This window comes from Cydia fagiglandana, chromosome 27 (genome assembly GCF_963556715.1).
Source record: "Cydia fagiglandana chromosome 27, ilCydFagi1.1, whole genome shotgun sequence".
NCBI classification, from domain to species: Eukaryota; Metazoa; Arthropoda; class Insecta; order Lepidoptera; family Tortricidae; genus Cydia; species Cydia fagiglandana.
The window spans coordinates 4900200-4925575 of NC_085958.1; the positions used below are offsets into that span (position 1 = coordinate 4900200).

The 25376-nt window shown below is 40.3% G+C and overlaps 1 protein-coding gene across 3 annotated transcripts in view; it reads right to left on the reverse strand.

The window, feature by feature from the left end:
• Nucleotides 1-4226: 4226 nt before the first annotated feature.
• The window catches only part of LOC134677867 (fatty acyl-CoA reductase wat-like), a 51938-nt gene continuing 30788 nt past the window's right edge, over nucleotides 4227-25376 (reverse strand). For 2 of the 3 annotated variants that reach the window (XM_063536291.1, XM_063536293.1), the window contains exons 10-14: nucleotides 19420-19542; nucleotides 18777-18896; nucleotides 7495-7685; nucleotides 6735-6801; nucleotides 4227-5926 (exon numbers count right to left, since the gene is read on the reverse strand). In XM_063536291.1, the coding sequence (XP_063392361.1) occupies nucleotides 5824-5926; nucleotides 6735-6801; nucleotides 7495-7685; nucleotides 18777-18896; nucleotides 19420-19542 (604 nt within the window). In that variant the 3' untranslated portion in view covers nucleotides 4227-5823. Of the gene's footprint in view, nucleotides 5927-6734; nucleotides 6802-6949; nucleotides 6985-7494; nucleotides 7686-18776; nucleotides 18897-19419; nucleotides 19543-25376 lie in introns of all 3 variants that reach the window. The other variant, XM_063536292.1, reaches the window with a different exon arrangement.

The following is a 25376-nucleotide window of genomic DNA, read 5'->3' on the forward strand; positions in this document are numbered from 1 at the left end:
CATATACGATTTGCAACTAATATGCCAAATTTTAGAAGAATTACGTACATTTAAGATAGGAAGCACCAGTTGGCAGCTTATACAGGGTGGGCCTTGTGACACGATCGAAAGTTTAAACAATATAACATCTCCATACAGATGTAGTGCATACCTAATTATTTTCCATCGTCATTTGGGAGCTTTCAAGTATTACGTCACGAAATTGGGGGGAGGGGGGTTTTGTAAAACGTTACGATGCGTTACAGGGGCGGGAGGGGGTGTTTGAACTAAGCGTTACGTCACATTGTTTTTTAACCCTTCAGAACGGTCGCGTAGAGAGGTTCTCTCACGCATTTTTTAAAACGTGATTTCTCTCAAAATTTTAGACATTTCACATGTTCATTAATAATATTAACGCGATTAAAACAATAACATTTAAAGGTATTTTAGCGAGTTTCCGGTACTTTACGCCACATAATTGTGGCCTTTAGGTAAAAAAATGGTCGCTTGGTGGTTACGCAACGTTTTACTAGGGGGAGGGGGGTACAGAAAAACGTTACGGCGCGTTACATGGGGGGGAGGGGGGGTCAAAAATGTCCAAAAATTGCGTTACGTAATACTTGAACGCTCCCTTTCATGGAAACGTACGAACGTGTCGTGCTATTTCAGTCAGTCTTGGTATAAAATTTCCCAGTATAATTCGTTTTTTTTTAGCATTAGAAATAAGGTAAACAACCTTGATGTGTCTTTTAGTTGAAAAACACATTTTAAAAATAAGTTACGGCAAATATGTAACAATTATGAATCTAATACGATCATTTATATTCTTCCGCTTTCATAAGTAATAGTTACTGATTTTTAAAAAGCGTTTTAAAATTAAGCGATTCGGGGCTGATGACACGCCTACCGTGTCATCAATGTTTTTTACGTGTGGCGTATGACACGGGAGGAGTGTCATCATATTCTATGGCGCATGGCATGGCCGCCGTGTCATGGAATGATTGTTCCGCGCCACAGCCAAAAGTTTTCGAAAATGGAACACGCAACGAATCGGTTAGAAGACATGCCAAGATCGCTTACCTTCTTTCAAGTTCTTTCTAATGCTAAAAAAACGAACTATAGTTATAGTTACCACCAAACCGAGTTAGTGGTAACTACTGGGAATTATCTTCCCAGTAGTTACCAGTGGTAAAAGGTTGGAATAATTGCCAGTTGTTAAAACTGGCAACAACTTGGTGGTAACTAGTGTTTCGTTAAAAAGGGCATTTTACTGCGTCATGTCTAAATAAAACTAGTTGTCTTAAAAACTATTTTTTAATAAACGAATATTTTGTTGTACATGTACAGGCCCCACTCTGTATATGTTTATTTCTTTTATGTAATGACTGTTTCATTTTGAGCACGATATTGAATTTCACTTTTTAATTAAATTTTTTTTAGCCTGAGTAAATGTTTTTATTTAATAAAGCATTTATAATTATATTTTAATATAATTATCAATGCTTATATTTTAATTTTGACTTTTTATTTTCTCTAAATAGAATTAGACCAAGAAAAGTCTGCAGCGATTTTGATTTTATAGAAGATAATTTCGTCGAGTGACAAGCAAAACTCACTAAGTACCATCAAAAAATTAAAGTAACAATGCACTTTATTACACTTGTAACACGGTTTATTGTCCAATGATTTCAATGATGTTAGTTAGTGACTTTTGCTTGTCAACCGACAATTTCAGCATTATCTCATAGAAGTTTGACGTTCAAAATAACACTAGCACTCGTTGCACTGCGTGGGCTTATCAAAATGGCTGCATACTTTTCTTGGTCTATCTCTAATAGCTAGTATATCTCACTGTGAGCAATTTATTTGCGTGGTTATACAGGTTTCATAACCAGTATACAAATTATACAATAAAGTCATCTTGTATTGTATAATTTGTATACGTGTCTTTAAAAAAGTATAAACTTTTTTATCGTAACTAACTTTAAAAAATGCTGTACTTTTTTCCAATGCATTTTTATTTTTGACATTTGGTATATTAAGTTGATTTTATATTTTTATTTTAGGGTAGCTTAAAATTGTAGTCAAAATTGTATGTAGATGGTTGTTTTATATTTTTAATTTAGTAATTATCTTTTAGATATATCAAAAGCTATAAAATGAGCACTCTAACGCCTTGACAATAGAAGCGTGCTCAGATATTTGTGAGCACCTTGGCCGCTCCGATATATATGATGGCTACTGTACATATTGAATACAATATGTAGAAAAATTTGTGCCGTTTTCAACTAAAAGGGTACCTATACTGTTATTATTTAGGTATTTAAATAAAAGTAAACAAAATCTACCCTCAAACGGCTCATTAAGCCAGTTGAGGGTAGATGAAAACATTACACGATCAAATAATGTAGGTTAAAGTCAGGTCGTGCAGTGACTGATCCAGGCGGTTTTGTATTTGGTCGGTTAACCAATAAATGTTATAACTACCCGAAAATGTACAAATTGTTTGTTTACTTTTATTTAAATACCTATAGATACACCCCCTTATAAACATGTATACTAAAGTTGACAAGTCGATAATAATCGTTTGTCCCTTTCCGACGTATTGGTATGATGGAAAAGGACAAACGATTATTATCGGTTTGTCATCTTTAGTAAACGTTTATGAATAAGGGGGATAGACTTTACTTATTTTCGGTTGTCAATAAGGCGTTATTTCCACAAAGCTTCAATTTGAAATCAACCTTATCGACAACCGACAATGTGGTAAGTAGGTACCTTTTACTTGAAAACGTCACATTTATTCAAAATGTACCCTTTTAATAGAATGCGCATTGTGCATACTTTAGAACAATTTAAAAAATTAAGGTTAGGATTATTATAAGTATCCATAAGTTCCTTTAAATATCATATAACGGCAATACAATATCTATTGACTATTACTTATGTACATATGTATAATTCGTTTTTTTTTTAGCATTAGAAAGAACTCCACAGAAGCAAGCAAGCAAGCGTGCAGTTGATAAAAATGTACCAGGCTCTTTAATTGTTAATAATTATTGAATTATCTAATGTAGCATGGTCAATACATATAATTTACTTCAAATTATTACCGCTAAAAGTGCCGGGTTTGGAACCACAAGCTTACTTCTGCGAAGTTCTTTCGAATGCTAAAAAAGCGAACTACAGTGCATAATTATTTTCCTTCGTATTTTCACGGAAACGTCCGAACGTGTCTTGATATTTCAGTCAGTCTCGGTACAAAAAGTACTGACGTTGACTGAAGTAGCATGACAAATACGAACGTTTCCGAGAAAATACGATGGAAAACAATTCTGTATGTTATCTTGTTGATAATCTTATAATGATTTCCAATTAGTTTTTAAAATTTGACAGACAGTACAAGAGCGAGATGCGTATATGGTGAGTTTATGATTTTTGGGTTGTATTTTGTCTATATTTTTTTAATTTGTAATGCTGTCAACTTCGTCAACATTGCCTACCATGCCCACAACATTGCCTGGCTTAAAAAACCGGATCAGTGCGAATCGGATTCGCCCACCGAGGGTTCCGTAAGTTGTAATATTTGTTGTTGTAGCGGCAACCGAATTACATTATGTGTGAAAATTTCAACAGCCGGACAGCGGCGTCTTAGTAATAGGGGCCCGTTGGGTACGGAACCCTAAAAACGGTGATTATTTACCAAACAGTGTTGTCAGTCTAATTCTTAATAAATGTCGCCATTCTCCCATTATTAGTAAAATCCAGCAATTTGATAGTGCAGATAGTGAATCTATGTTTTTAGGATTCCGTACCCAAACGGTAAAAACGGGACCCTATTACTAAGACCACTTTCCGTCTGTCTGTCACTAGGCTGTATCTCATGAACCGTTATACAGTTGAAATTTTCACAGATGATGTATTTCTGTTGCCGCTATAACAACAAATACTAAAACGTACGGAACCCTCGGTTTTTATTTCAATCCAGGCAATGTTTGGCATGGTAAGCAATGTTGTAGCAGATGAAGGCAATCAAATGAGACATTCGGTTTTTTTTATATTGTATTGGTATATAGGTATGTAATAATATATTATATAGAATTGTACAAAATAAGTCTAATTATCTTGTTTGTATATAGTGGTTTTATAAATATTTGTTGTGTTGTAATAAATATAAATCGCTTCTTATGTTTTTTTAATACTTACATAATAAAACTAATTCAAGAACAAAATTAAACACACTTACAAAATAAAATATTTTATTGTACTTAAAATTATTTGAGCAAAACAATCAAATGTTCCAAAACTTGTACAAAATTATAATATAACAATTTGCTAAAAAATAAAGTATAATGTCATGTTCTAAATCTGATATATTAATTTAATGCATAAGTACATAATCTGATATATAAATAATGAGGTACATTGAATAAATATCTGAATGTAAAGGTTTCAGATCATATGTTGATATTATCACATTAAAATCTGACAAAGTTTATACATTTACAAAAAAAAATGTTTGATTACTTAAAAAAAAATACTTATATTTAAATCTCATTTGTTTTTGGACGGATATTTAACAAGTAGAGGTCATAGTAATATATCAATGTAAATAAATACATATTAAATATTTTCGAGAGCACGAATCAATTCTTAAATATATGTTTAATTTAATTACAATCACGGATTTTTTCGACGCATCATCTATTGTCGACTAGCAGTACCACAGAATAAATAATAGTACTAAGTACAGAAGACTCACTCTCTAACAAAACGCGTCTGTTACGATCAGTACAGATATGGCCGCTAGGTGGCGACAGCGCCACGCGCGGCTTATGGCAAACCCCAAAATTGGGGCCGAACGGATGTCCTTTTAGCTACCTGTAGCAAAGCGACGAAATCGCGGAGTGAGACACGCCTGGCAGTACTGATAAATTCCGGTACTGAAGTAAAGAAAGATTTGTAACTCCATACATCAGTTTTATACCAAAATATAGTTACCATTCCTTCTTTACTTTTATATTAGCCCCCATTTCTTTTCATCGCGCGTTAAAAAGCGCTTGAATCTGTCCGCACTTTAAATTCGATTTAACGACCATGGCTTAAAGTCGAAAATCCAACAACGTTTGATAAAAAGCGCCACCTCTGTCGTGTGAATACATACATGGTTAGTGTGTCATTCAACCGCTTTTTAGGGTTCCGTACCCAAAGGGTAAAACGGGACCCTATTACTAAGACTTCGCTGTCCGTCCGTCCGTCCGTCCGTCCGTCCGTCTGTCACCAGGCTGTATCTCACGAACCGTGATAGCTAGACAGTTGAAATTTTCACAGATGATGTATTTCTGTTGCCGCTATAACAACAAATACTAAAAACAGAATAAAATAAAGATTTAAATGGGGCTCCCATACAACAAACGTGATTTTTGACCAAAGTTAAGCAACGTCGGGAGGGGTCAGTACTTGGATGGGTGACCGTTTTCTTTTTGCTTTTTTTTGTTTTTTTTTTTGCATTATGGTACGGAACCCTTCGTGCGCGAGTCCGACTCGCACTTGCCCGGTTTTTTAACGCGCGTTGAAAAAACTGTCGTGCGAATGGGGGCTTACTCTATGCTGACGCTAGATGTCGTCTACGAAATTACTCGCGTTTTAGGAAGACAACTGATCTATGGAGTTACCACTCTTTCCTTTTATTTCTCTATGGTTATTATATATATGGGCCGACAGACATAAAAAAAGACTTTCAATCAATTATTGACTTTTTTCATATCATCTTATCACCCTTCACATAAACTTCTCTAATCTTATTCGTAACAATCTCAAGTTTCCTAACCTCAAATTATCTATCTACCCTAGCACTAGTCTTGAGATAGACCGTAGCGCGAGATACGCGAGGTTCAGCAGCAGACCGAAGAACACCAGCTTCACAAATTGGTGGAGGTAGTAGAGTCTGCAAGGGAAAAGGAATTTGGTAAATCATATCATTAATTTTTGTCCATTTCGCACAAGCAAACTATTTTTTTAACCTTTTAACCGCCGTAGACTGATATAGTGGCCAAAAAATAAGTGCATTCCCGTTGCCAGGGAGTTTTTGGGATTATACTGAATTTTACTATAGGACCAACCCCAAAATCGCGAAAAAAAAAATTTGTCTGTTTAATACATTTTGGCTGGTCTATTTTCTATGGGAGTGTAAATTTTTGTTTGGCGATTTCGGGGTTGATACCATAGTAAAAGTTGCTCAGTATAATCCCAAAACCTTCCTGGCAAGGAGAATGCACTTATTTTTTGGCCACTTTGTATAAGACATACAAAATCGGGCTCAATTTGCCGCGATCTCATAAATAGTTAAGACAAAACTTCGTGTAATTTCGTACCGACGGCGACACGAGCACGCTCGATGAAAAATTATATGGCAGTTAAAAGGTTGATTGCTATTTTTTATTCCTTACCTTATAGTTTAAAATACTCAAAGAACAAGGTACTTAATTACGTAAAAAACTATTTAAATAGGTATGTAACAGGTATCTCAAAATTAGTTGCTAACTAATCCATTTGATTTTGTACAATATTTAAAACATGCCGCCAAATTGTAAGTATGTATGCATGTAAATCTTGTAATATTGACTCGTATATATAAGAATTTACATAAAATATTGAAAAGCAGATCAAGAAACGGAAAGTTATTCCATCTTTCCAATAGATGGCGCGCAAAGTGAAACAAGTTAGTAACATTTAATGAATGCCGTTAAATTTACCTGTCCCACTTTTTCTTGGCCTCTGGCAAAGTGGAGAGGTCGTCTTTCACCAGGTAGACGCGAAGACCTGTAAAAAAACCATCAGCAATTGTTATGCAATCTAACCGCCTAAGAAATTATGACGTTTAAATATTATTTGCACGTCTGTGCTATAAAAATCGCTGCAGATGTATCTTGGTCTGACTCTACATATAAATCTTACTAATGTTACTCACCGACAATAAATGTCTCAGCGTGATAATCCCAAGACCTTTCAGACATGTTGGGAAAGACCACGCGGTCCAAGGGGTCTATACCCTATACCCCGTATACCCCGTATGGCCCACACACTTACCTAAAGGTTAAATATAGGTATGTCTTAGAGTTAGACCAAGAAAAGTCTGTAGAGATTTTGATAGCCCACGCAGGGCAAATGTCAATTGAAACGTAAAACTTCTATGAAATTATGACGTATAAATTAAAAATAAATAACACTTGTACTGCGTGGGCTATCAAAATTGCTGCAGACTTTTCTTGGTCTAACTCTACTAATATTACTTACCGACAATAAATGTCTCAGCGTAATAATCCCAAGACATTTCAGACATGTTGAAGGGAAAGACCACACGGTCCACGGGGTCTAAAATACCCCGTATGGCCCACACACTTACCTAAAGTTTAAATATAGGTATGTCTTAGAGTTAGGCCAAGAAAAGTCTGTAGCGATCTGTATAGTTAGACCAAGAAAAGTCTGTAGAGATTTTGATAGCCTGATACTTACCGACAATAAATGTCTCCGCATGGTAGTCCCAAGACATTTCAGACATGTTGAAGGGAAAGACCACACGGTCCGAGGGGTCTAGACTGCCCCATATGGCCCGCACGCCGCGGTCTGAGAAATGCCACTCTTGCATTGTGAAGTAGAACAGGATTCTGGCCAGTTTCATCACTTTGTTGTAGAATTTTAGCATTCTGTGAATAATATATTATAGAATAATAGGTAGGAAAACATGAGTTCGAAGTACAGCGCCATCTAGTGACATATTTTTGCGGTTTATAATTTCGTAGCAGTTTTGTATAGTTCGTTTTTTTAACATTAGAAATAAGGTAAACAATCTTGACGTGTCTTTTAATAGAAAAACACATTTTAAAAATAAGTAACGGCAAATATGTAACAATTATGAATCTGGTTAATAGACGTGTGCGCCGATTAAAAAATGATCGGCGGCGGCGTTTGCCAAAAAATCGGCGGCGGCGGCGTGTTTTCGGCGTGAAATCGGCGTGACCTTGACTTTTAGGTTTCTTAAGATAAATCATTAATTCGTTGTTTTTCTTGAAAATTTGATCAATGCAGTTTGCTGGTCTGTGTACTACATAATTTCTTTATTTATTTATTTCTTTATTTAAATCACATGCATAAACTTACAGCTAAGGATGCCAAAACGCTTATGCGGTAGGGACAATACATACAATTAGATTCAAACACAGTCTAGAGATTAAAACATTACAACAAAACATAAACAATCAAATACGGTCAGGTTAAATCACAAACATTACATTAGTTACACATAAATTAAATTAAATTAAATGCAACAGAGGATAGGATGTCAAACTTAAACTTACACACATATATACATAATATATACAAAAATGCCATTATTCATTCGTCAAATACACATTAATATAATTTAAGAATTTTCTTGTGAAGACACCGACACTATCGTAGTATACGTCAGCATCTTGTTTGATGTTAAAAAAGTCATTCAAAAGTGCCAGAGCTCTAGCAGTGGGAGCGTTCTGGGCCCGACGAGTACGAATCGCACCGCGCGCGAACAGAGGCCTTCGTCTGCGCACCCCACCCTCACCAGTGTCTTCCGCGATCAGTCGCGCCTGCGGTACAAACAAACCGATACGCTCTAAGACAGTTGGATTGTCGACCTTATTATTGAGCAGTTGGTAGTAGTGCACCACAAGTAGGAATTTGCGCCGTAACTCGAGCGTATCTAAGCCCACCATCCCTGTCACGAAAAGAGAGGGAAACAGAAAGGGATAGTACCCGTACTGCCTCTTGTAGAGAAATCTCGCAAATTTCCTTTGGATCCTCTCTAACATCAGAGTGTACTTTTTCTCACTTGGATCCCATACCGTGGACCCGAATTCCAATAGGCTACGTACGTAAGCATTGTACAAAACTTTGGGTATGAGTCTACTTTTAAACTGGGAGCTGACTCTCATTATAAAACCCAAAGTTTTGGTTGCACGCTTACAGATGGCAGTTATATGCGAACGGAAATTAAGCTCCATGTCCATATTTATGCCTAGGTCACGTATTTCCTGCTCTCTTGCTATCTCGACGCCACTTAGATGGTAGGAAGAGTGAATCGGCGATTTGGCTCTTGTGAATGTAATGACTTTGCATTTGCTTTCGTTGAAAAGCAGACGATTAGCCTTACTCCACTCAGCAACAGCGTTTATGTCTAGCTGTAATTTGTCACAGTCGCTAACATTTTCGACCTTTAAAAATATTTTAAGGTCATCGGCAAACATGAGACACCTCGCATACTTTGTGACTCTTGGTAAGTCGTTGATCATTATGAGGAACAACGTTGGGCCAAGAGTACTCCCTTGGCTCACTCCAGAACGCGTATAGAATGGCTGGGATTCGTGACCTGCAAGTCCTACATACTGTGATCGACTGCCAAGGTAATTCGCAAAAAAACGCAGAAGCTGGGGCACAAATCCCAGTTGGGCAAGCTTTTGCAATAGAATGTCGTTGTCGACTAAATCAAAAGCCTTTTTAAAGTCAAAATAGGCTGCGTCGACTTGCCTACGCGCATCAATGGCCCCCAGCACGTATTCCACAAAGGCTACGTGATTAGTCGTAGTAGATCTGCCTGTACGGAAGCCATGCTGCGAGTCATCGAGCAGTCCAGCTATTTGCCGACTTATTTGGTAATCAAGTATCGACTCGAATAACTTGCCGAAAACAGGTAAAACAGCAATTGGCCTGAAACTTGTTACATCCGGACCCAAACAAGAAGCAGAACCTCCCTTGGGCACAGGTGTAACTCTTGACACTTTCCAACGTCTAGGAAAGGAGGCTTGTTTCAAAGACAGGTTAAAAATGTGTAAGAGAGGTGCCTTCAGGACTGACATGCAGTCAATGGCCAGAAATGGGGGAACGGCATCGGGGCCGGCTGCAGATCGAGGTTTTAGTCTCTTAGTTGCACGAAGCAGCTCCCACTCCTCCACCCCATCGACAGCGATTCTTCTAACTCCGCCCACCCCCTTCACGCTCTGTGCTGCATCGTCCGCGTCCAGTCGCGGTATATCTGGTTGGAAAACAGAACTGAAGTATTCGGCAAAGGCTTCAGCTGCATCTTGGCCAGTTACGAGATTATCTTTAAAGAAGAATTCTTTACACGATAATTTCCCCTTACGCTTTTTTTTCACGAATTGCCAGAATTTAGTCGGCTCATTCATGATATTGTCTTCTATATTTTTAAGGTATAGTTGATACGATTGGTCAGTCAAGGTTTTAACGTGCCCCCTGTAGTACCTGTACAGTTCTTTATTGCATACAGCACCAGTCTCTTTGAATTTTTTCAGATGGTAATACTTGAGCTGTATGTTTAAGATGATTTGAGGCGTGTACCAATCCGGGTAACTGTATTTACCTACACGATTTTTTTGTTGGTTTTTGTACGGAACAAACTTTAACATACACTCAGTTAACTTAGTGTAAAAAACCTCTGTAGCCTGTTCAGCCTCCTGGCAGTCATGTACTTCTACCCAATCTATATTAGTGATTGCGGCATATAGCGCACGAAGATCTGCCTTACGAAAATCCCACGCAGGCGAGGATAACTTCCCTTTAGACTGATGCTCAGAGGAGGGCGAGTGTGCATGTAGACGAGATGTTCGCACCAAGGTAAGATCGACCTCAAGCGGCGGGTGATAGGCGTCCATCGGGACCAAAGGCTCCACGTCACCAGATACACGAATGCTATCGGAGTCACGATCGAACAACACAAAATCAAGGAGGCCTCCATGCCGGTTAATATAAAAATTTTACCTTCCAATAAAATTTATATTATGTTTCCTGAGACGTCCGAGGTGTTTATTGAGAGAGTTACGCCGCAGTGGCCGATAGATGCCGCTAGCGTCTTTGTAGTCGCTCCGCCTGACGCTGTGACGTAGAATCCCCTTCCTCACCTGCAATCAGAGCTGCACGCGCGCCTCGCTTCGCCGCCATTTCATTGTTGAGGAGAAGTACCGTCGGTATAAAAAAAAAAAGAAACGGGCTACCAGGAAGACATTACTTTCACCTCGGACGTCTCAGGAAACATAATATAAATTTTATTGGAAGGTAAAATTTTTATATTATGTGTTCCGTTCTACGTCCGAGGTGTTTATTGAGACCTGTTTATTATCTCCTGGTGGCGAATCAGCGGGCGCGCGAGCAATAGGGCTACACTTACAGGCTAGGAAAATAATACATACGCATAGTAATTGTAACATACATATGTAATCGCAGTAACTCAATACAATTATGTATTATAGGTAATTGGTAAATATTGTAACCCTAGGTTAGAATCAAACTTTAAATAAATTTGACAGAGACTTCTCAGTTGAGTTCGTGTCCGATCCGCGGATATCCCGGTGGTAGAAACGTCTAAAGGTAGATTCGTTTTGCCAATTAGCTTTAGCTAAAATATCATTAATTGGATATTTTTCCAGCCAGTTTAAGGATGATACCGCGGATCGAAAGCTACCCGGAGTTGATTCAATACCAGCCTCTGCTAAGAGACGTTTAAGCCAACCTCCAATCATCGTGGGTGAGGCAGGCTTGGTTGGGGCTCTGGTTGATACAAATAAGTTAGAGCAGTGTTCCCTGACATTTTCTGTAATTTTAATAAGTTGACGTATCCAGAATACTGGGCTTATATTCTGTTCCGGTGCTTCTAGTAGGGTCCAGTCAGACTGTTGATAAGACCCATTATCAGATTTAGAACCGAATTTTGGACGCAAGGTAATAGATTGAAGGTTATCTATGTAATATTCCCCGCTAGTGTGTAGCAGGGTAAGATCGTGGACCCTGCGACCCGATGCTAGTAGTAAAAGAGCGGCAGTTCTTCTAGATACGTCGTACAAGCTATTCAAGTCAGGACTAGTATTTTTAAGATATTTTATTAGATGTCTCGCGTCCCAAACTGGTGGTTTAGGAGGCGGAGGTCTCGCTACCGATATTGCTTTTAAAATATTCTTAATCAGGGCATTTGAGGAAAGCTTAGAGTCCGATATTGGTTCACACACAGCACTTATAACAGATTTATGAACTAGTATCGTCCGGTAAGCTAACTTATCTGTTAGAAATAGATGTGCGAGATACCTCGCTACATCACTGGGCGGGGGTACCTGGCAGTTGATTTTATTTTTGGTACACCACGATGACCATTTTTTCCATATCGGGGTGTAAGTTTTTATTGTAGAAGCACGCCAATGGGACATCAGTAGACTTTTCTCCTGGTCCGACCAGCCCGGTGTCACAGCATCCCACCCGAAAGGAGCCAGGCCTCGATGTTTAAGTCGTTGACTTGCGGGGGAGGGCGGTTCGTCGATGTGTCTACTAGGACCGCCCGGAGATTGTGGACTTTCAACGGCCGCTTCACAGCTCTCTTCTTCAGGTCTGGTCTCCAGAAAGGTCTGTTCCACTTGGGTGTTATCACGATGAACAGGCCCGACGCGGTGTTGAGGTGATGTAGAACGCGAGGCAGGAGGCTGGGAGGTGGAAATATCCACGCCAGGTCGTAGTGCCAGTAGTTGCTGAATGCGTCGTGATAGTAGGCGTTCGAGTCGAGCGAATCGATTGAAACATACCGTGGCACGACGTGAGCGCTCTCGGAGGCGAAGAGGTCGATGGACGGGGTACCCCAGCGCGCGAAGATTTTCTCCGTGGCTTCTGGGCGCAGGTGCCATTCGGTTACGAAGAGTCCCCTTGACAGTCCGTCGGCCTCGAGGTTGTACCGACCTGGTAGGTAGTAAGGGACCAGATTGACCCGTAGGCGGTCCGCTAGCGTTAGAAGTTTTCGCGTCAGCTGTAGGAGAGGAAGGGACTTGGTCCCGCCTTCGTTTTTTATGTATGCTACGACGGTCCGGTTGTCCGTCTGTAGCACCACCCGGGAATTCCTTAAGCTTTGGTTTTCTATTGACAGCGCAGCGAATACTGCGTATAACTCTTTGAGGTTGCTGTGCCAATTCTTTTGTTCGTGGCTCCACGGACCGCATAACGGCTTTCCGTTGACGACTGCTCCCCACTGGTGGTCCGATGCGTCCGTGACTATAAAGTTCGTCGTTCTCACCTCCTCGTGAATGTGGGTCTGTTGAGTTGCGTTGTCGATCCACCATTGGAGATCTTGCCGGACTGCAGACGGAAGACGAGTAGGGTGACACGGGGCATTCCGTAGCTGTCCGAGATATTGTTGGAGACTGCGACAGTGTAGCCTTCCTCTGTGGACCACGAAGTTCGCGAAGTTGAGACGGCCCAGGAGACGTTGAATCTCCTTCACCGTGAGCGACTCGGCAGCAAGACAGGCCTGCAGGTCGCGACGCAGAGCACTTACTTTCTTTGCTGGCAGCGACCGGGAGTTGAATTGCGTGTTCCACGTGATTCCTAGGAACTCTATGATCTGAGTGGGTATCATGACGGACTTCTGGTAATTTATTTGCCAGCCCAAATTTAATAGAGTTGATTTGGCAATCAATACCTGCTCTAGAAGGGATTTCTTCGACTGATTCGCTATTAGGAAGTCGTCTAGGTAGACTACCACGCGAAGGCCACACGATCTCAGGAAGTGCGCTATCCAATTTGATAAGGTAGCGAATATTTTCGGAGCTACAGATATTCCGAATGGAAGACATGTCATCTGCATCAGCCGACCTTGATAGCTTATCCGGAGGAAGCATCTGTGTTGAGCTAGAATAGGGACATGGTAGTATGCTTGGCTCAAGTCGAATTTGGCTAACCAGTCTCCGGTTTGTAGAAAGTTGTGCATGTGACAGTGATTGAATAGTCTGAAGTGGGAGGTTCTCATATACTGGTTGAGGGATTTTAGATTGAAAATAGTCCTTACTTTTCCGTTGCTCTTCCTCAGCAGGAAGAGGGGTGAAATGTAGCTGGGGGTGAGCGGAGCAGGCTCTAGGACTCCCTCCCGGGTCATGTTTTCTATCTCTTCTGTCATTAGAGGCGATTCCGGAGTGCGAAACTTGTGAAGGACATCTAGTGTAGGTAGAATCAACGGGGGTTTTTTGATAAATGGAATTCGTACCGATGAAATCAAATCTAGAATTATATTCGGAGCTTTTAATTTTTTCCAATTGCTTCGAAAGTGTTGCAGACAACCGGCTGAAAATTCTCGGGAGTCATCTCCTGCGACGAGTGTCGCGGCGTCTCGAACTATCTCCTCCCGACCCCTTCCTTTTAGACCCGGAATCTCGAGCTTTTTTATGCGCGGCGGGCTTTTTGTCCGATTTTTGTTTATTAGCAGTGCGGCGAAAGGCCTTGTCTTTGGGAGACGGAGCCTGAGCAGGGGAGCGCTGGCGAGCGAAGGAGTTATGCGAGGGTTGTTTTACCACCTTATCGATGCCACCGATCTTCTGCACGTATGCTGACAATTTCTCCGGATTAAAGATGTAATCGTATGTAGGAGGGATCTTGTCCATGTCTTCTCTTACGTATTTATCCTTTACTGATCGTAGTAAATCAAACCTTCGCTCCGCTATGGCCTCGGCTCGCTTGCCGGAGACTATTTGTAAGATATCGTGAGAGATTACCTTGTAATTAGATTCATTATCGAATAGGTCTTTGAGTTTATTATAGAGTGCGCCAGGCGATCCAGATTCTGGCGTACCAGACCACTCGATTAAATTTTGTAGAGCCTCGTTGAGCGCTTCGTTTTGGGCGATTACCGCATTGGAGAGCGCCGCGAAGCTTCGCTCCGATTGGGTCGCACGCGAGCCTCGCGAAGTCGAGGGACCCTCAAACCGACGCAGCTCCTCGTTGATCAGCACCTCGGTGAAGCCCGGGGACGCTATATACTTCTTCTGAGTGTCCGAGTAACGTACCGCTTTCCATTCCGGGCAGTCGAGGCGCGATAAAGCACAGCTCCTCGCGAGCCGTTCCGCATTCGCCTTGGCAACGAGGGGCTCCTTGATCGAAACCGAGAGATCAGCGATCTGCTCGTGTCGTGTCACAGCTACCGGCACGGGCGCGCCCGCGCCAATCGGGACCACGCGGACCGGGAGCGCCGGCAGCGTGCCGCGCGGGATCGCGGCCGGCGGCGGCGCCGCGGAGGACAGGATCAGCGGAGTCGCCGGCGTCGTCATGGTGGGCGGTAGCATATAAGTCAGCAGCGGCGGGGCCGCGGACTGAGCGTGGGCGGTAGGTGGCGCCAGCGTGGCGGTAGACACCGTCGCGGTCGGCGGCGCCGTCGGGGCGGCCGTCACCGTCGCGGGGGGCGCCGGGCTCGGCGCGGCCGGCGTCGGCGGCGCCACGGGCGGGGGCGGTATTCCCTTATTAGACTCGAACACTTGGGTGGCTAAAATGTCGTTGAGCTGGCTCACCAGTTGGTTCGAAAGGAATTCAAACCTCCTTTCCAGTCCCGAAGTCGTTGACCGCCGCGAAGCGCTGCTGGGGGCGCGGCTCGGCGCGCGCGTGCGGGAGCGCCGGCTGCGGCTGCGCGGGCGGCGGTAGTCCTCCTCCGAGCTGGACCCCGAGCGCTGCGATCGTTGCCGCCGACACGATGACCGCGAAGCGCGATCTCTCTCCTCGGAAGCGGAGCGACTTGCGTTACCGCTCATCATGAAAATATTTAACTGTATTAGAAAATACTAGTTAAAACTGGCGCATTTCCTACTTTAATCTCGAAAATGCGAGTAGTTTACGTAAAAACTGACTAACGGTAACGATTTAAGCAGTCATGGAAAATTTCTTAAAAAAGTGGGTAGACTTGAAAAACGTTGTTCAAAGTTTCCGTTCGTGAGATCGTTAAAAGGACTAAAAAAGAGCCTCTGGCGAAATAAAACGTATTTAGAACGAACTGGTTTTGGATCGGAAAAATTTCAACTAAATGTTTATAGAATTTAACGAATCCGAATGTTTTAGGCCACTTTAGATAAACGAATAACTTGAACGGAAGTTCTAAGAAACCACTATAGATAGATAGAAGTTAAATGAATTAACTTTTCACGGAACCATGCTGCAAAAAAATATTAAAGAAATATACGGACCTTCGGCTAAGACGGTCGACGCAACAATGAAATGGCGGCGAAGCGAGGCGCGCGTGCAGCTCTGATTGCAGGTGAGGAAGGGGATTCTACGTCACAGCGTCAGGCGGAGCGACTACAAAGACGCTAGCGGCATCTATCGGCCACTGCGGCGTAACTCTCTCAATAAACACCTCGGACGTAGAACGGAACACATAATAACATTATTGTATTGACGTAGCCTACCAAACTCCAGAAACAATTCGAATTGCACTCTTACATTATTCGAGCAGGAATTTAAATTGAAATCACCTACAATACAGATGTTCAATTCGGAGTGGTTGCAAAGTACATTCTCAAGACACGTTAGGACTCTAAGGTATTGATCATCCTTGTAGTTAGGTGGTAGGTACACCACGCAAAACAGATATTTTACATTTTTCCAGGTAATAATACATACTAACAATTCCATATCATCAGTGATGCCATCAATGTCCGTAACTAAGCGTATAGAATAGGAGCTGCGCACTGCGATAAGTACCCCTCCCCAGCCCACATCACCAGCACGGTCCTTGCGAATCACTGTATACTCTGAAGGAAACAGTTCAGCATCCTGTACTGAGCTATTCAGGAAAGTTTCCGTAAGCGCGATGACGTCACACGGACACAATAATAAATTATTAAAAAACAGTTGGGTTTTAGATCTAAGCCCACGTACATTCTGGTAAAAGATAGACACATGTTTCACATTGGAATTATTTTTTAGAATTTTGGTTTTTGGCACGAAAAAATTGGCGCCACGGTTTAACACAAATGTCTTTAGGCCAGTTTCCAGAGTCCAACACTATGTTTTCGAACTTCGGAGGAACACACAGCTTAAAAGAAGCATAATCACCTTTAGCTTTCAAGGCTTCCGCTGAGCAGCCCTCCTCACCACATATACGATCCAGGTGAGCTCGAACCTGTTCAGCGGTGGTTCCTTGCTTTAGGTAAAAGGCATGAATATAACGCGGTCTCACAGCAGCTTCCAGTAGTGCTTCGACAGGAGCTGTAGCTCCACACGCCAGACCCGCGGCGGAGGTGGACTTGCGTTGTCGACGACCACGAACCGGCTCCCAAACCCCCTCGTCAGCGTCGGTACCATCGTTATTCATAGGCGTGGCTGGAGTTTCACTGGCGGGCTCTTCAGGTTTAGCTGCAGATGTCTGCACGGAGGGACTTAACGGGTTCGTAGTCAGACCTGGTTGGACTGGTGCGCGAGGCCTCTCCGCTAGTGTCGAGTTTTTCGGAGATTTTTTTCTAGGTGGTTTACGGTTACTAGGTGCTGGATCTTGCAGATCCATATCTGTTTGTACACCCACTGAGCGGGGATTCACCTGTTTCTCTCTTCTGGTCGCCATCGTGGCATCAGGTTGTGCTGCCGCTGTTTGTCTTAAAGCAACAGTATTTTTTAGCGCGTCAATTTCGAGGTCTTTGGATACAATAATTTTCTTGTAGTCATCAAGGGACGAGGACAATGACATAAAATAATATAGTTTGATTATGCTGTGAGTAAAATAGGGTTTGTAAATGAATATAGGATAGGTGTAATAACTTGATTTCCCTAGTAACTGGCTTGCAGTAAGAGGTTACCTAGTCCCTACCTACCTACCTACCTACCTACCTACCTACCTTCGATCCGATCTGTAACTCTCCGTTTTTTCAAGCTCTCCATGGCTTATCCTATTAAAAATGGCGTACTTTAACAAAACAGAACTCCACACATCCTTGACATTTGCTAGACATAGTGGACTGCTATGACATGACTTCTTTTTAATAATTTCTTCTCGTACAAGCACCGGGCTCACTGAGACGTATCTTCTTTCTCGTTTTCTCATTTCTGAGGCTCGCGACCACATGTACTTTGTCTCCATTTCGTGCGGTCATAAGCCGTATGGACTGCACGGTGCAGACTGCCGCAAGCCGACATCTTCATAGCGTTCGACCATCTCATACATACTCCAAGCACGTTTGCCATTCATTCGGATTAATTTCATGTGTTTTTTCACATCATACGTTAGATAATATGTCCGTAGAATGTAAGGGCTCGCCCATGGCATATTGGGAAGAGATGAGTGGCGATATAGAGCTCTTTGAGAATGGAGGGGTTTGTTCTTCTAGCTGTCCAAGGTATAAGTAGCACTAGCAGCAGTCTTGGTTTGTTCGTTAACAGCTGACGGTGAATACTTAGGATTTCTCAGTTACTTTAATTGGTGTGTTAAATAGTTTCTGCAACTGGGTATTCAGTTTCATTTAATTAATAATTGATGTATAGGTATTATAGACAAGTGTATAGGTAACATAAATATTATAAAAAAATCCATATTCTAATCCAAAAACCAACTTGGCATAGCTAATTGACAACATTCAAGGTCACGCCGATTTCACGCCGATCATTTATCGGCGGTGGCGGCGTGGTCAAAAAGCCCGGCGGCGGCGGCGCGCCGGCGCGGCGCACACGTCTAATCTGGTACGATCATTTATATTCTTTTGCTTTCATAAGTTAATTACTGATTTCTAAAAAGCGTTTTTCAATAAAAGACATGTCAAGATCGCTTACCTTCTTTCAAGTTCTCTCTAATGCTAAAAGAAACGAAACGAACTATAGGTACACTTAACAACAACATAAAGATTGTGCTTGTGCTTCCGATGTACGGAAGCATAAACGACACTTTTACACTGCTCCTATTCTACCCCCTATAGTTCATACACGGGGCATATGCATGTGTATATGAAAAATAAAGAATTGTGGGTACTTACACTCGTTTTCGTCCGACTAGTGTGCAGTAGCCGTCAACGATGAGGGCGGGCAAGAAATGCAGGAAGAAGTTGAGGACTAGGAACACCAGGTAGTTACTGGTCGGTGTCAGCCCGTAGTACCTGAAGATAAACTTTATTTAGATAGGCTCGCAGACAGTGGCGTAGCTAGCATGGGTGCCACCCGGTGCGGAAATTGTGGGTGTCACCCCAAAATTCAATTAAAATTGTAAAATATATTTAAAAAGAGTAATTGTAATTTATGTTAAATAGCTCAGAATTTACTCCATCGCTTTCATTTTACACGATTTTACGAATTTTTATAGGTGGCACTACTGATGTTCACGGTCGGGTGTCACCCATTTAGGGATGACACCCGACCGCCCTCGCCCCCGCCCCCCCCCCCTAGCTACGTCACTGCTTGCAGAACAGCGGTCGGAATGGCGCAAACGTGTTATGGAGGGTCCTAAAAACGAGGACAAGGTGTCTCAGTCCCGGTTTCCGCAAACTTCTCTTGTCAGACCTGTGGTAGACCATGTCGGTCGCGCATCCGTCTATTCAGCCACCAAAAACGGTGTTTCGCCGGTGTCACACCATAATACGTCTGCAATAGATGAAAAGGCCTATAATGAATGATGAAACCTACCAAACAGCCTTAGTGGTGGGTTTCTCGATCCCGTACTTCTGGTTCATCTCGATGAACGCGCTCCATTTCAGTGGGTTCTGCGCACTCGACACGAAGTTGTAGATTGGAATGTCTGAAGTTTGACTGGAAGAGAAGACATTTCTGGATTAGGCCATAGACAATATATAGTCCGTATCTTTAGGTATTTAAATAAAAGTAAACAAAATATACCCTCAAATGGCTCCTTAAGCCAGTTGAGGGTAGATGAAAACATTACATGATCAATTAGTCAGGTCGTTCAGTGACTGATCCAAGCGGTCTTGTATTTGATTGGTTAACCAATAAATTTTATAACTACCCGAAAATGTACAAATGATATCTTTACTTTTATTTAAATACCTGAAGATACAGAATATAGACATTGGACGTTTATTATATGGGTCACATTTCAATTCAGCAGAGCCTGATTTCCTAATATTGGTTCTTTTGATGAATTCCAATATGATTAGGTAGCATGTATAAGGATCTAATCATTTTATTAAAACAACGGTATGTGTAATCAAAATACATTTATTTGGCACAATGAATATAACCTCTCTGAACTTGACTAACCACAATTCAGACACATACTATAATTATTATCTCGGGTTCTCACAAAACAAAACGAACTGACCTGCTCACAATTCAAATACCTTACCATTTTTAATATTGATCGACCGTCATCGTCGAACGTCACCCCACGACTGACTACGAATGATCGTTCAATATTCAAGATGGAGGGATCGATCACGTGACCATTCACGTGATCGATCATTACAAATACTTTTTAAAGTATAGTCACTTAACTTATTTAATCTATAAAAATGTATTATAAGTACTAAAAATCTATATAAACCACACAGTATCCTAACAGCTCGGCCATCCTGCTAGAGCAAGTCCCTTTGCTCATCTACAATTACCATTCGGTTAAATGTTAGATTTACTGGTTTTATAACAGTATATTACTAATTAAAGTGTATATTAACTAAGCTATGCGAATTTATATGGTCACTTTATTTATTATCATTCATTTAATTATTTTTAATTAACTCATTGAACAACGTCATCAAAGCCTAATCAATAGCACTTATTATATAACTTAAAATAATCTAACAACATAGTTAGGACATTTTAGGATTTCTATTAGTACAGTACACCTAATTAAAGATTCAAACTTACGATAGTACAATATTAACTAAAAATTAACAATTTATCTAAATTAACTATATTCTAGATCATAGACTAACAGCCATGTGAAGTAGCCATGATGATTACTCAGACCCATTTGGACTTTCGGTCTCGACACTGACAAATTCAGAACTACTTACTTACCATGCTTGTTATCAAACACAACCAAGATTTTAATTTATTTATCGCAATTATGTTTTCATAACGATGGTTGCCCTTTTCCGTGTTAGTGGTGTATCTTCGACTGCTAAGTAGTCGAAGATATCTAATCGTTCGGAAGGCATCTAATAATCCTATACGGTCCCTGGTATTTGCTACCCAATTTTGATTTACCACCACTCGGCATTTCTCTCCTAACGCTCACTAGGTCTGTGATTAATCTAACGGATGCTCCAAAATAGCTCATGTGGTCGCGGAAGACCTTCACCGTTGTTGAGGTCTTTATATTTCGAACAGACTTGATGTCAACGAATTTAGTAAAGCTGTTTATTATAACAAGGAGATAATCACCGTGAGGGTCTCTAGTTCAAATGAATGCGAACGTTGCTTATCTGGTGTAGTTTTTCGGCTAAAGTATACGAGACTGGCTTAAAAGGGTCTTCATCACTTTTTTTGAAGTAAGATTTCAGCAACAGTATCCATAATTTCCTTGTATTCAATCTTAATTTTTTTTTTGTGTAACCTCAGTGCTTATAATTATAATTTCTTCAATAAAAATCCTATTCCCCTTATAGGTTATCTTTATTGTTTTTGCTCAATGAGCATGAATAAACTTGCACTAACCTACTAACACGAGATACCTAAGATACAAGTATCGAGTTACTTGGTTTAGGTATTGATATAAAATATATTAAAAAGCCAGTTACAATGTTTAGCTTGCAAGATTTGATGTTTTATGTTAACTTTTTTTTTTTAGTTAACTTGTCGTCAGTCTTATTAGCAGCGTCTAGCAGAACGGATATCTTGTAACGTGATCTTCTACTATCATTACATCAACTTCTTTTATTCCTGTACAGTCACGTTAACTTTAAAAAATCTTACCTAATTATTGCTTTACGCGGCCAGTTACACCTACCTTTTACAGGCAGGTTGCTAGTGTCATAAGTTAAATTTAATTTATTCGCACCGGTTTTCTATTTAGAGTTAACGCACTACCCAATACCCATACTGACAGAACACAAAAGATTTGTATGTAATTTTTTTTTCAGGATATTGATAATAGTTATATTTGGAATTGCTTCTCTACTGCTACAGAACACTGGAAGATGACCTAGCTTGCCGCAGGTCCACTGTCTTTTTTTTTACAATTATGACAAACAATTTTATTAGAGGATTACTCCGATTGTTTTATAAGAGCGCGGCGCGCTCATTCTTTCTTCCGTGGTTTTATAGTATGGTCATCTAACTATTTCCTATCTTGTCCCTGCTTATCAGATTTCTCACTTATTTCTCTGTTACACCCCACCTTAACTGTTTCTAAATACTTATGAATCTCTTCAGGTTCACGAAAGCCAGCAGCTTGGGAACCTACTTGTACAGCACGGTCATCTATACCATCTAACAAGCAGTCAACAACAGCTTTCCAACCCTGAATACTACATCTGTTTAGTAAATTAACTTTGTCATAGTAATAGTGCTCAAGTGAATGGATATTGCTTATAGCTTTCTTGGAGAGAATAGTTGTTAAAAGTTCACAACATGGGAATGATTCTACAAGTTTATTTTTCTACTCCGACCACGTGTAGAGGACAGTGCTGAGACCTCGGTACGAAGATTTAGTTGGGCCTTTAAGTTTCGGAAGCGTAAAATGTATAATGTCTTTCTCTGTCCACCCGTAAATCTCAGCGCTCCTCTACTTTGTAAGCCATATAAGAATGATTTGATTTTTTTTTTCTATATAGGACCGAACTCGGCAAGAACATTATCTAACGAGAATCCAGAAGATAAATTGCCTTTCATATATTTTATGGTGTCCAGAAATTTACTTATAACATTTTCACCAGATTCGGATACCTAGTTTACTTATGCTATCACGCCGTTAACTAAGACTATGTTTGGGAAAATCTTTGACACGATCGACGCTTGGAGAGTGAAAGTATATATAAACTTTTATGCGATAGTCATTATCAGAACTGTATTATAAAATATAGCGCCTCTTTCTCTCCATGCGTCCATACCATCTTGGGACTCACATGATGTCGTGGATGCTTATAATTATCCTCATTGTCTTCATAAGAGGAACTCCGCGACCTCCGCAATTTCCGTCGGGCTCGTGCGTCCACATATGGTGACGTGCTTCTACTGCGCGGAATGTGGCTCGACGGCCCAGCACCGTGGTAATCTCTAACAGATTCCTCGTGCGTGTGAAATCGCGATCATATTCTTCATCATGCAGCAAGTGTTTGCGGCTTTGCCTACTTTCAGGCTCCCTTCCGCTCTCTCACTTGGCATGGCAAATGATTTACGCGTTGGACGTTCCCGAATCTCACATTCGTTGACGTCCACTTCTGTGACATTAAGATCTGTGCTTTGATTCTCTCTGCACCCACCATCGCTGACCTTATCGTCATTTACTGTCCATGTACGTACTGACTAAATAAGAACATTTTGTAATACCATGGCTACAATAAACGATTATGATTATGATTACGTCCATCACTGGAACTTTTAGGCACGTATTTAACCGGTCATCAAATTAATTGAATATGGGTAGTTTAAAAAAATAGAAATGGGTACTAAATTTAATACATTGGCGACAAAAGGGGGCCTTAAAATATATTAATATGAGTTGTATTTTAATGCTGTTACAGCTTTTAGTTTACTTTTAGGCAGGTATCAAATATTTATTTGGCAACTGGAGACCATTTTGTGAAGCCCACTACTATATTGGAGACCATTTATGTAGCACATTTAAAAAAGAAAAGAAAATGGCTATGTATTAATTCAAAAATGAAGTTCGTTAGAAATATTTTGTTTGGTTACTACCTTTACACTGGATACACAGTCAACCTAACATGCTCCTCCTCGCTTCGCTCGTCGTCGCACCTATTTTCTGATTCTGGCAGAATACAGTGGTAACTATTGAAATAAGTAATTAAAAATTGAAAGACCTAATGGTACAATGGACGTTAGGTGTTTCATGATTAGGGATTTCGACTATAAGTATATTGCTTTACAATATTTTAGTTATTATTTTAGACGCCAACCTATCACTTAAAGTTCCCTATATTTTTTTTTGTTGGATCGATTTTGCTGCCATTTTTTTTTAAATAATTATCATGGTTATATTTCTACATACTAATATAAATTTATTGGCTCTAAACTATTAAAATAAAATGAAAGTTACTGTTTAATAATAAGCCAAAATTATATTTGTGCGGTTAATTATTGCCGCTCATTCCAATACCGTCCTTACAAACATTTCGAATGTTGTAGCGTCACCTTTCACTATATGGTTAAATATGATTAGAATAGTTACACGTTGTTATTTTAAAAGAGCTCTAACAGCTGATATAGCATCTTGATCAGTTAAGTTTTTATTATTAACGTTCTTACACGATTTAACCCCGTAATATTAGCATTTCCAACAGGTTCTAACAACCCGGAATATTATCATCCCTGGAAATTTATTAAATTTCACTAAGTTCAGGGAGTTTTCAGGGGCCTAAAATATCTTTACAGGTCGGTTCTCATGAGGCTCTACACAATATCAAAAGATTTGAAGTTATAACATGTTTCAGCTGCTTTCAGTAGCCTGAAATATCGTTTCAGGTCGTTTCTAATGAAGCTCTACTCAATATCAAAACATTTGAAATTTTCACAAGTTTCAGTCGCTTTCAGCAGCCTGAAATATCGTTTCAGGTCATTTCTAATGAAGCTCTACACAATATCAAAACATTTGAAATTTACACAAGTTTCAGTCGCTTTCAGCAGGCTGAAATATCGTTACAGGTCCTTTTGAATGAGGCTCTACGTAATGTAAAAGAATTGAAACTTTTACGAATTTCAGTTATTTACATCAACCAGACATATTTCAGGCAGTTTCTAATAATTATCTACACTGTATCAAAAATTCTAAATTTTCATCAATTATCAGTGTTTTTCAGCAGCCTGAAGTAACGTCGCAGGGCGCGTCTAAACGGTTTCATTATTTATTTTATAAAAAATGTTTTTAAATCACAAAACACCATCATCATGGTTACATTAAAATTTCATTAACCATATGATTTACGAAGTATTTAAGGATTTATTTCTTCATTTACCAAATCGTTTAGTTTCTTTATACTAGTAATTTGGTCATTATTTGAATAAACAACTATTATGAATATGATGATGATGATGATGATGATGATGTTGATGATGTCCTCCCAGACGTATCCGTCGACGACGACACCCGGACAAATCAGTATCAGGTATTCATACCTGATTATGAATATACTGCCGTTTTCGAACTTCAAGATATTTACAAGAGACGACAACACGTACTCGATCCATTCCAGATACATTATAGTTTAGATATCAACCAGTTCTCTTTCGCAGCGCAATTCGGGCAACCAATGTCACTTTCACGTTAGATAGAGTAAGATATATATTAGATGTGAATTGGATCTCCAAGTCATATCCTGTGGAAATCGTTCAAGAGTATCTCCAGAATCGCGCAAATGTCAAATCTGACAGGTTAGATCCTAGACATATCGTTACTGTATCTTGGTGATGTCTAAAAGATATCTAATAGATGTCTATTTCAAAAT